A 10,987-nucleotide genomic window follows, 5' to 3' on the forward strand; every position below is an offset into this window, starting at 1 on the left:
ACATCTGCAAGGGATTTCGGATACTCCCGAGGATCTTCTCAGTGATGACAGAATTGCGTCTCTCTACGAATCATGGCTTGCGACGCACAAAAGGGTCTATACATTGGCAGAGGAGAAGCAACATAGATACGAGATTTTCAAAGACAATCTGAGATATATAGATGAAGTTAACCAGCAGAACCTGAGCTACTGGCTTGACCTTAACAAATATGCAGACATGAGTCATGACAAGTTCAAATCAAAATGCCTAAGATATATACCAACCAATCATACAGGTTATGGCAAGAAATTCATATATGAACGCGCTACTGCTCTGCCGCGGCTATAAATTGGAGGAATAACGGTGCATTGACCGATGTGAAAGATCAAGGCGAATGCGGTGAGTTTGTTGATATGTGAAATATAAATTAATTTCAAGAAGCCTCAAAGCTGATAGTGTAACTAATATCAGTTAGGTTTATAGATATAAAAAAAGAAAATAGAACTCGCTTCTCTGGGTGAATCGTTAGCCCAATCTCCATGAAATGTAAAGAAAACTATTGATTGAATCGAACCTCATTAAATTTGAAGGATATAAATCTCTTTAAATACAGAAAGCCCTCTATCTCTTTAGATACAAAAGATTGTAAACATTGAAATCCCAAAACAATCACAGTGTTCTTAAAGACTTGAGCTGTCTATCTCTTTAGATACAGAAGATGGGTAAACTTTGAAATCCCCAACCAAATTACTGGGCTAAAAGTTTATTTCATCCTAAAAATTTATTTCATATTTTGAGATGATTAATATAAATCATTTTTTTATGTCAGTTTTTAAAGTAAATTTAACGGTTAAAAACATTTGTTTCTTACCCAAAAAATAAAATATGTACATTTTCTTAAATTTACGGTCATTTAACTGTCCACAAATAACCTTAAATTAAATAATAATAATTCTATGCAATAGTGTTGCCTTTCCTGACAGGGCATTCTGTCAGGAAACTATGGGTATGAAATGAATCACGCCCTTTTAGTAGTTGGTTATGGCAGCCATTTCGTTGTCGGAAAGAATTCATGGGGTTCTGGCTGGGGAGTATTGGGATACATCTTGCTTACAGGAAAACTGACTTCCATGGACAGTGTGGGATCTACGATGTTATTTATTACCCTACCAAATACTTTTATTCGATAAATTTGATTTTTCTTGTTGTATTTACAGATGTCCGGGATCAGATATTGCATCGATTTCGTGCAAAAAAGATATTGGGGCAAGGCAAGGCCATGTAGTGACATAATAGAATAGCGAAGTAAAGTGGTATGGAAATTAAGTTTTTACAGTTTTTTTTGGTTATATTTTTATGTTTTGATTTTTTTTTTTTTTGTAGCTGTGAGTGTAAATATTTTGATTTCGGCAAATTATATAAAAATTAGAAGGAAAAAATGAAAAAGAATATAATGGAAGAGATATTATTATGCCATATAAATATTAGAGATTTTTCAGGTTTTGATAACTTATAGTTTTCTCCATGGTATTTTTACCCATGGTTTTTCCCATAATATTCTTCTCAAATGTCTATTTAAAGATATATATTTATAATGGGTTTTAAAATTTAGTTGGTTCTTTTAGATGTCATTTATTTTTACTCTTTCCTAACCTAAAATGAATTCTATAAAATTTATATCTTGTTTATTTGGTACCAAAATTTAAATTAAATTGGTGTTTTTTCAAAGAAACTCCAACCTCAAATGACTTTGCAGAGCATCCATAATCTTAGTTAATGTAAGAGTTGTTTTCTACTAAAATCCCAACCTCTAAGCCCTTGGTGATGTAGCACTAATAAATTCAACATATCTAAACTAAGTTACCAATTTAGAAACATAAAAACCAGGTGACTGTAGAAGGCTTATAACAATAACGATTCCAAACTGAGGGCATGGAGATTGGGCTGGGGATTATAGCGAAAAATGATACTAAGCCAATCCCTTAACTTAACAAAGAGTGCAAAGGAATAGGTGTATAGACATATCATCATCAGTGATCGAGTTTGAAGGGAAGGTCTTAATTTCATTTATGAGGACACACATTTAGGTCGCCCTTCCATAACGAAAAGCAAAAAAAGAAAAATCAATTCTATTGACAATAGTAAATTATCTTCAAATTCTTTTCTTTTAACACACGGTGAATCGGTAACGATTTGGAACTAATGTTGTGAGTTCCAAGATAGCATACTATTGGTTGCCAATGTCTTTACAATGTTGCAAGCTGCAAGATATTCCTCAGTTTATCAAGAACAATAACCCCTTCCAACACAATTACAAGTCCAATATTCATCATACAATTCATACACATTGTAACTCCTCAGTTTATCAAGAACAATAACCCCTTCCAACACAATTACAAGTCCAATATTCATCATACAATTCATACACATTGTAACTGACAAGTGACAGGCCAATTGTGTTCATAACTTTTATGTTCACCAAACATTATGTTTTCTCTATTTTTCCTTGAATTACTGTTATATTAAGTAGAGGTTGGTGTAAGAAAATCCAAAAAGGAATTAGTTTGAGATGAAAGAAAAACTTTACATCTCAACATGCAGTTGAAGGTTCCACTCTGAAAACATGGGGCATAAGAGCCTCAATAAGATGATTTGATAGTACAAATGCCATTGTGCCAAGGGTCATTTGATGTGGTATGGGAAATTGCTATTAAATTGATATGAGTAGTGAAGAACATATAGTTAAGAAATACAATGTTATCCAAATAGTAAAAGGAAATGTTGTTGATGCATGATCAAGCTATGGTTAATGGGATATGTAATTACAAACATGCTACATTGGGCTGAAAGAGTTCTTTTGGTAGTTTTTGAATGATGAGTAAAATAGATGTGGCATTTGAAGATTCAATATGCATTTTCCCAAAGAAATGCTAGCAATAAGACAACTGAAATAGAAATGCTAGCACTAAGACAACTGAAAAATTTCTATTCGACTTGCCTTCATGTTTGAAGAAATTTTGTTGAGACCTAGTTAGCTAGATTCAAAATCATACCAAAGGCTTTGGATGGTTGTATTTTCTTGGTGTTAAGTGTACAGAAAGTAAATCATATCATCAGCTTGGAACTGCTCACATCATTAGTACACTGGTGAAGTTAAATATAAGGAAGTTTCATAAGAACTGGCATAATCTGCAGGTACAATCAATGCCATTGCACTATAGTGGTAGTTATGATCTAGTATATGGACATACTAAGAAAGACAAGAACAAAAATTGGAAAAAAACCTTGGGAATACATCAATTTGCTCAAAATAAACACAGAAAGGAATGCATTCTATAGATGGTAGCACTCAATAAAAAGGGAAGATATAACTTTGGCCACTTATTTCAGCTCACTGATAAAATATACAAATGGTAGCTTTTACAATTTGGTGGAGGAACTTGTAACTACAATTTGTTATTTTTGTTATCTATTTCAGTCTTGTTAAGTATCTAGGCATAACTTGAAAAAACAATGTCAAGCATGGCCTCCCAGAATTCTCTTGATTCCAACCTTCTACTCAGGACTTAATTTGGAGGGAAATCTAATTTCAAACTTGATTATGAAATTTCCTTTCTTTCCATGCTCCTTTGCAATGGGCATTCCCTCCTTAGGAATAATATTTTCATACCTAGGGTATATAATGTCATTGAAAGCAAGATTTAGTTTCTTCCCACTCAATGCTGGAATTGCGATAGAAAATCCTATGTGAGCTTCAACCAAGCTTATCCTTTGGACAAGGAGCAAGTCATTGCCTTCTCGTCTGAACAAATCATGCGCTTCTCATCAATCACAAATACTAAATCAATAGCCAAAACTCCTAACTATTCATTGCTCAACCACATATACCAGATAAGCAACCACAACTCCTAACTGTTCATTCCCCTTGTCTGGAAATGTTATCTTAGTCCCTTTCTTCCATCCTAGTTTTATTTCTATACTGAAAACCTCTTGAATGGTCACAGTCTTGTTGCATGCATAAAGACAAATGTCATTTCTAATAACAAAAGAGCAGGAAAATATCTACAACTTACTACTAATGAAAGAGACAAAAAAATACCCACCCACTTCCATTTAGCACATCCCTTGAAATATTCATCATCAATACAACACCATTCTATAGTTCTTCAAGGGTACAGAGACTAGTTCTTTAGGAAATACGAACTTCATATTGTTAAAACTTATAAGATACATTCGAAAAGAGCAAACATAATATTGCAAAGTTAGCAAATACATATGATCCATCTATAATACTCAGGGAGACCATATTAGGCCATGCATGAAAAATATTAAATAACACAATTTAATATGTTTAAAAAATGAAAAGCCCAAATCTCTAAACATATAAAATGAATAAAAAGAAACTTAAGAGGAAAACTACCACACTCTGATGTTGTCTCTAGTTCAAAACAAGCAAGGCTGTATGAAAATCAACACAAAAATACTAAATTATTTTTTTCAGAAATAGAAAGATACTACTACGTCAAAGGTTACATTAGTAAATGCATTAATCTTACACGTGTGATTGAGAAACATAACCACATAATATCATATTGCACAGGCCTTGAACTCAGCCACAATTGAACCAATTATAGGGATAAAATCATAGTTGAGAAACTGCATATGAGTCTAAACTAAGAACAAAAAATAAGTATATAGAAATCATTACATATTAATGAAATTGAAATATGAATTAAAATATGATGAAACATAAATACTTATATTAAAAGTATATGGAAAATCTCATTTATTAAATTAAAAATAAATTCTAGCTTATATAGGATGTATCAATGGAATTGTAGCTTATAAACTTCAGATTTGACCAAATCACTATTCTATATTAAAACTCTTTTGGAAAGCTGAGACTTCCAATAATTTCACATCTCAAATGATTGGAACTACAGTCCCTAAACTTAGCCAAAAAATTGATCCAAAATAGCTTCTTCTTTCAGTTATAAAGCTTTGATAGTTGTGATCCTCCAGTTCAACATATCTTGTGCAATATCCTGCAATGATTACATTCAATATGTTTCAGAAAAAATTCACATACAAACTTGAAAAATATGGTTATGCTTTCATTTACAAAATTCAAATGGTATAAAACTAAAAAAATTCACTTACTAAAATGGTTCGTTCAAGTGCTTTATAGAGTAAGACAATGATGGTAATAAATACTGAAACTTACTAGTTCTTTCAATATATTTTCATAGTGGAAGAGGTTTTCGAGTTTTCATCTCTTTCCATTCATCATACATAGCATTCCAATCTACCTCATTTAGAGCATGAGGTGCATTGATAGAGATAAACATTAACATATCCAATGTTTTTAAAGAATGTCTTGATCTATCCTCATTTTTTATCCGATTTAATTTTGAAAAACCTCTTTCACAAACTATTATACTAACCGAAATAAGAAGAATTGCTTGCCATAGCTGCATTAAGCATGGAAACATTTCAAACCATTCAATTCCACCTCCATATAGATCTCATGCTCCAAACATATGCTTTTTTGGGGTGAGATTTGTACATAGTACATATAAATTCATCCATTTCACCCATACATTTAATGTTGTCCACAGCGAGCAAGCCTCCAACACTGAATTTTTCACATAAACATGTCAACCATATTCTTGTTTGAGAATCTCTATCATCCATATCTTCATAATAATTACGAGGACTAAAAAACTTAGTTTGCATTAAAAAAGTTAAATCTATGAACCTTGCATTTAGAGAGTGTCACCTTCATTACAAAACCCTTTCCCAACAAAATGTAGTCATATAATGTCTCTTATCTTTGTGACTTTGGAAAACTCTCAAACCTAAATTCATGTACATGTACTATCCCTATGCAATTTGCAAACTCAAGAGTTCCTTGCTGTGTTTTACTTGAAAAGGATGATGTGTGCATTGCACCTGCCCCAAATGTGCCTCTTCGAAATTGCTTATGAAGCAAGCTAAGAGTGATATCCAAAGTTGTTCTAATAGATGTAATGTCAACATGATCGTCTTGAAACTTTTGATTCGGCTTATTTAAATCAATAAGAACATCTGCAAGTAAGCAAATGCAAAATTGAACTTGAAATATTGTCACCATCTCATACATTTTTTTCTCCACTAACTCCAAGTATCTTGAGGAAATAGGCATGAGCTTAACAAGTGTTTCCATGACTTTTCCTCTAGAAAGCCATCTAATATAATGAATTTGTAACACTCCTAGCCTTGTGTTTTGAAATAACTCCATTAGGTCTTTCAATTCTCCATGTCTTTTAGTAGATTTCCCTAACCATGAATAGATCTTGTTTGCAAACTTATCAACAACTTGCAACTCTTCAAAATAAGATGGAGCATCATTTGCTGCTAATGCTTCTCGATGAGCTATATAGTGGATATGTAATAAATAAGGGACATGACGAAACTTAGTAGATAAACCTTTACGAATACCCCTCATGGATGATGCTCCATCAGATCCAAATCCAACGAACTTTGTCATGGATAGATTCATGTCTACTAAAAGAGATGTCACAACATCATACATAGACTGCGATGTTCCATCCCTAATTTGTAGTAGGACATGGTCATCTTCCTTCATTTTTGAAAGATGTAATATAAAAAATAAAATGTTGCACTATAGTCTGATCAATGCTTTCATCTACTAAAAGTGAGTAATATGGACTTTGGAAATTTTCATCTTTTATTTTTTTTCAATATACCTTCTTAGCAGCTTCTAGAATGTCTTTTCCAGATGTTGTATTTGTATATGCTGAGTATTCATCTGTTAGAGGCATGTGAGGAGTGTTTTTATACATCTTCAAGACACAAATTGACTTATATACTTCTAAATGTAAATAATGTATTGCAACAAAATACATGTTCTCAATAACTATTACAATTCTCTCTTTCTAAGCATCAAACATTAGCTCTACATGTTTTGTAATTGGAAGAGTACTCCGTTTACTTTCTCCCTCTACAAGTTGCAAAGAAAATTTATGAGCCTCTGACATTGCATGGATTTTTAAACCACTAACTTGAAGGGTTGTGCTTCCATCTTTAGAAAATGGAGTTTCCCTTTTAAATTTTACACACCATGAAAATTTTATCCTTTCAACATCATTAAAATCGTTTACAGCATAAGCCCATGGAAATCTCATCTTCCATTTGGACTTGAATGTTGTCTATACCTCTTGGATGTTGGTTCCTCTTCAAGAAGTTCTGCACTATCTGATTCATGGTCCTCATCCACATGATCATATACTTTCAGAAATATGCAGTTGATTAAATTATTGAGAGATACCAAATGCATCGGTAACTGAAAGTTGTTTCAGATCCTTTTTGGGGTGACCAAGAGGTGGTATTTTATACCTATAATCAACAAAACAAGAAATATAAAAATACAGAATATTATTTGAATATAAGAGAGTATACAACAAAATTCATATGAAAACTAATGAAAAGAAGCAAATAGATCTCACACACATATGCCTGTTGATCTTTGAAAATTAAAACTAACATTGATCTTCATGGAAGGTTATGCACATTGCCATCACAAAAATGGAATTTTTTCTATAACAAGGAATATCTCAAATTGTTTTTCAGTAACAACAATGTAGAAGGCATCACGATTCACAAGGAAAACAATGTAGCATCCGTCATGTATGGATACTTCTTCAGAAGGGTTGACAAACACTTCCAACTAGAGAAGAGCATGAAGATGCTTCCTTTTGTCTCAAATTAAGAAGTTGAATTACACCCACCCATAATTAGAAGGTGGGAATTGGTAAGATAATTCAGCTATAGAAGGTGGTGCAGCTAGATAATAAATAAGGAATAAAAATCATGCACGATTATCTCCCAACACTGCTAACACCAGATGATTGGGATAGCCCCGAACATTCACATGCATGGTTCCATGATTGTTATGTATGTTAACAGCTATATATGGTTGAGAGTGGAGGTGGGCAACTAGAAGTCCACAATTCAATGCTCAACAAGTGTATATTTCAATGTTATGGTTCTAATTACATCACACATAAAATTGTAGACATTCCTGTGTGTACACTTCAATGTTATGTTTCTAATTACATCTCAGGTAAAATTACAAGCATGAAAGAGTGCACATTTCAATGTTAGGGTTCTAAACATGCCAAAGCATGACAAGGCATTCATGACTCTATTTTTAATATAGTTATCAGCTATGTCATTTAGTGGAGCCATAAACATGTATGGAATTCATGGAATCATGAATATTCATTGTTGTGAAGTCGTTGTGCAGAGAGACATTCTATTGGGCAATGGATATTCATGGTTGTGAAGTATTTGGGTAGAGAGACAGTCTATTGGTCAATGGATAATGAAGGTGGTTTAAAAATAATTGAAACATTATGCAACAAAGTTTTAAAAATAGAAAATTTGGTGTTATCGTTATTGATTTTATTTGATCAAGATTCACCTAAATGCATCTATATTTTTGAGGATATCTGGTAATAGTTAAAATTCAAGAAAATAAAATACCGTCGTTTGATTTTCAATAATATTAAATACACAATTGATATAAACTTAAGATGATTGTTATTTCATTTAATCAAAGGATTTGGTAGAAAGTACATTGTCTACTAATGAAGTGGATGATCACTAAATAATAGACCAGAAACATAGAAAAATGATAATCCACTTATGTAAACCTAAGATCACACAGTACATAGATCCACCCATCCCACTCAGCCCCCATCTTGCCTGAATTTTAGAATATAGTCATACAACCAACTTCTGTCAGTACATGTTATGTCAAGAGATAAACATAAACTAGATTCTAGTAACATGACTGCTCTATTCTACACAGGTAGACAAGATGCGTGTAGGGGTGCTGGTGGGTTCGATGATGGGTGGCCTTACAATTTACTTTGATGGAATAAAGGCTCTTGTGCAAAATGGTTTCAAGAAGATGACACCATATTTCATTCCTTATTCCATTGCAAACGTGGGATATGCATTGTTGGCAATAGATCTAGAAGTAATGGGTCCTACCTACTCAATTTCAACATCATGTGCAACAAAAAATTATTGCCTATGTGCAGGTGCAAATTGTATTCGTAGAGGCAAAGTAGATATCATGCTTGCATGTGGCACAAACAATTTGATTTTTCCTACAGTTGTGGGTTGATTTATTAATTGTAGAGCCCTTTCACATAGGAATGATGACCTATAGACAACTTCCAGACCATGGGACAGAGGTCGTGATGGGTTTTTCATTGGTGAAGGTGCTGGCATCAAGCGACCGTGGCTATAGTAGATCCTACTTTCTAAGTTAATCACACGTCCATAAATTCATATACTTTTATTACGTTTTATTTAATTTATGTATAAATATTTATTTATTTATTTAAACTTTAAACCAATCCTATTTATTTAAAATTTAATATATTTAATACATGTGAAATATAATTTCATCAACTAAGCCCATAATCCGTATTTGAAGTCCACTAGATAGAAACATAATGGATGGGCCACAATCTCAAGCTCCATATAAATTTTCTTTCTATAATGGCAAACTCCCACTACCTAGCAAGTCTAATGGTAAACCCAAAGTTGAAATTCACTAGCATGGAGGGAAATCCTCTAACAGAGATCTTTATAGAGGTTTGAGGTATTCAAATAAGAGAAACAAAAATCTCAGGTGCATAAAGGAAGTGGAACATGCATTTGAAAAAGGAAAAAGAACCAAACTAGAAATCACTGGTTGTAAATTTAAACTTTAAGTAACAGCACATTGACTTTAAAATTTCCCAAGAGATACAAGCTCAATGGGCATACACAAAACTAAACTCCATATAGATGACTATTTAAATAAAAAATGATTTGATTAACCTAAATTGAAATTAAAAAAACAAAAACAAAAACAAATATTTTTTATTATTTAAATTTAATAATGTAAAATTAACATAAAATTTTAATTTTAATATTATATATATATATATATATATATACTTAGTTAATTAATTATATTTAATTAATCAATTAATTAATTATATATTATTACTTAATTAAAATATTAATATTAATAATAATTAATTAAATGATTTTTCTTTAATTATATTAATATTTATTATTAATATAATTTGAATAAATTTAATAGTTAAAAATACATATATTTTTTAAATCAGAGATTCAGATTCACATGTATAAAATAATAAAATATATATACTTCAAATTTATTAAAATATAGTTCAATGCATTTCTATAAAGAAATAATGTAAATTCAAAAATTAAATTATTAATAATAATAATAATAAAATATAAAAATTCCGTACTACATTCATCGATCATATGTACCAGGGTTTTGATTATCGATCATATGTACCAGGGTTTTGATTATTTTAGTAATGATAGATTCAATAGGAGGAGGATTCACTATAACCATCAACATGTGGTGATTCTCCACCATTGAAATTCATGGTTCTTAATAGTGTGGTCGTGGGTTCGACCTTTATGGATGGCCAAATAGACTTGGTGAACTGGGTTGATTCTCATATTAAACCTCATGGGTCTTAACAGTGTGGTTGTGGGTTCCACTTTTATGGATGGCCAAATAGACTTGGCCAACTAGGTTGATTCTCATATTTTTTTATAAACTAGATATATTTCATGTTTCTTTTTTGTAAACCAGATATATTTCGTGTTTTTAACTCTCTTAGAGGAGCTCACTAGAGTATGACCATATTTTCTAAGTGAGTGCTTATAATTCATATACTACTATTAACCTTTAAAATTCTTATTTAATTTAAACCAATGTAAATGTTCAATTTTATTTATTTATTTATTTAAATTTTAATCAATTAAATATGTGTGAAATATAAATTTAAATTAATTTAAATATGCAATTATTTATTAAATTTAATAATATAAAATTAATGTAAACATTTAATTTTAATTAAATATATATTTATATATATTTAATTAATTACTTAATTAATT

At 31.3% G+C, this 10,987-nt stretch overlaps 2 protein-coding genes across 2 annotated transcripts in view; one reads left to right on the top strand and one right to left on the bottom strand.

The window, feature by feature from the left end:
- The window catches only part of LOC149235789 (cysteine protease XCP1-like), a 32,655-nt gene extending 31,390 nt beyond the window's left edge, over nucleotides 1-1,265 (top strand). Inside the window, exons 7-8 of the mRNA XM_089368664.1 lie at nucleotides 964-1,057; nucleotides 1,198-1,265. Of these exons, the coding sequence (XP_089224790.1) occupies nucleotides 964-1,057; nucleotides 1,198-1,265 (162 nt within the window). The remainder of the gene's footprint in view (nucleotides 1-963; nucleotides 1,058-1,197) is intronic.
- A 4,542-nt stretch (nucleotides 1,266-5,807) lies between these two features.
- On the bottom strand, nucleotides 5,808-6,608 carry LOC149235790 (uncharacterized). Its single transcript, XM_089368665.1, has one exon. The coding sequence runs from the start codon at nucleotides 6,606-6,608 to the stop codon at nucleotides 5,808-5,810; it is 801 nt and encodes a 266-aa protein (XP_089224791.1).
- Between the last annotated feature and the right edge of the window lie 4,379 nt (nucleotides 6,609-10,987).

Source organism: Pinus tabuliformis, chromosome 8, assembly GCF_031772625.1.
Source record: "Pinus tabuliformis cultivar Carrire ecotype Pingquan chromosome 8, CPIR1, whole genome shotgun sequence".
Lineage (NCBI taxonomy): Eukaryota > Viridiplantae > Streptophyta > Pinopsida > Pinales > Pinaceae > Pinus > Pinus tabuliformis.

Coding starts and splice junctions, on each gene's coding strand:
- LOC149235790 (XM_089368665.1), bottom strand. CDS start 6,608: ATGAAGGAAGATGACCATGTCCTACTACAAATTAGGGATGGAACATCG.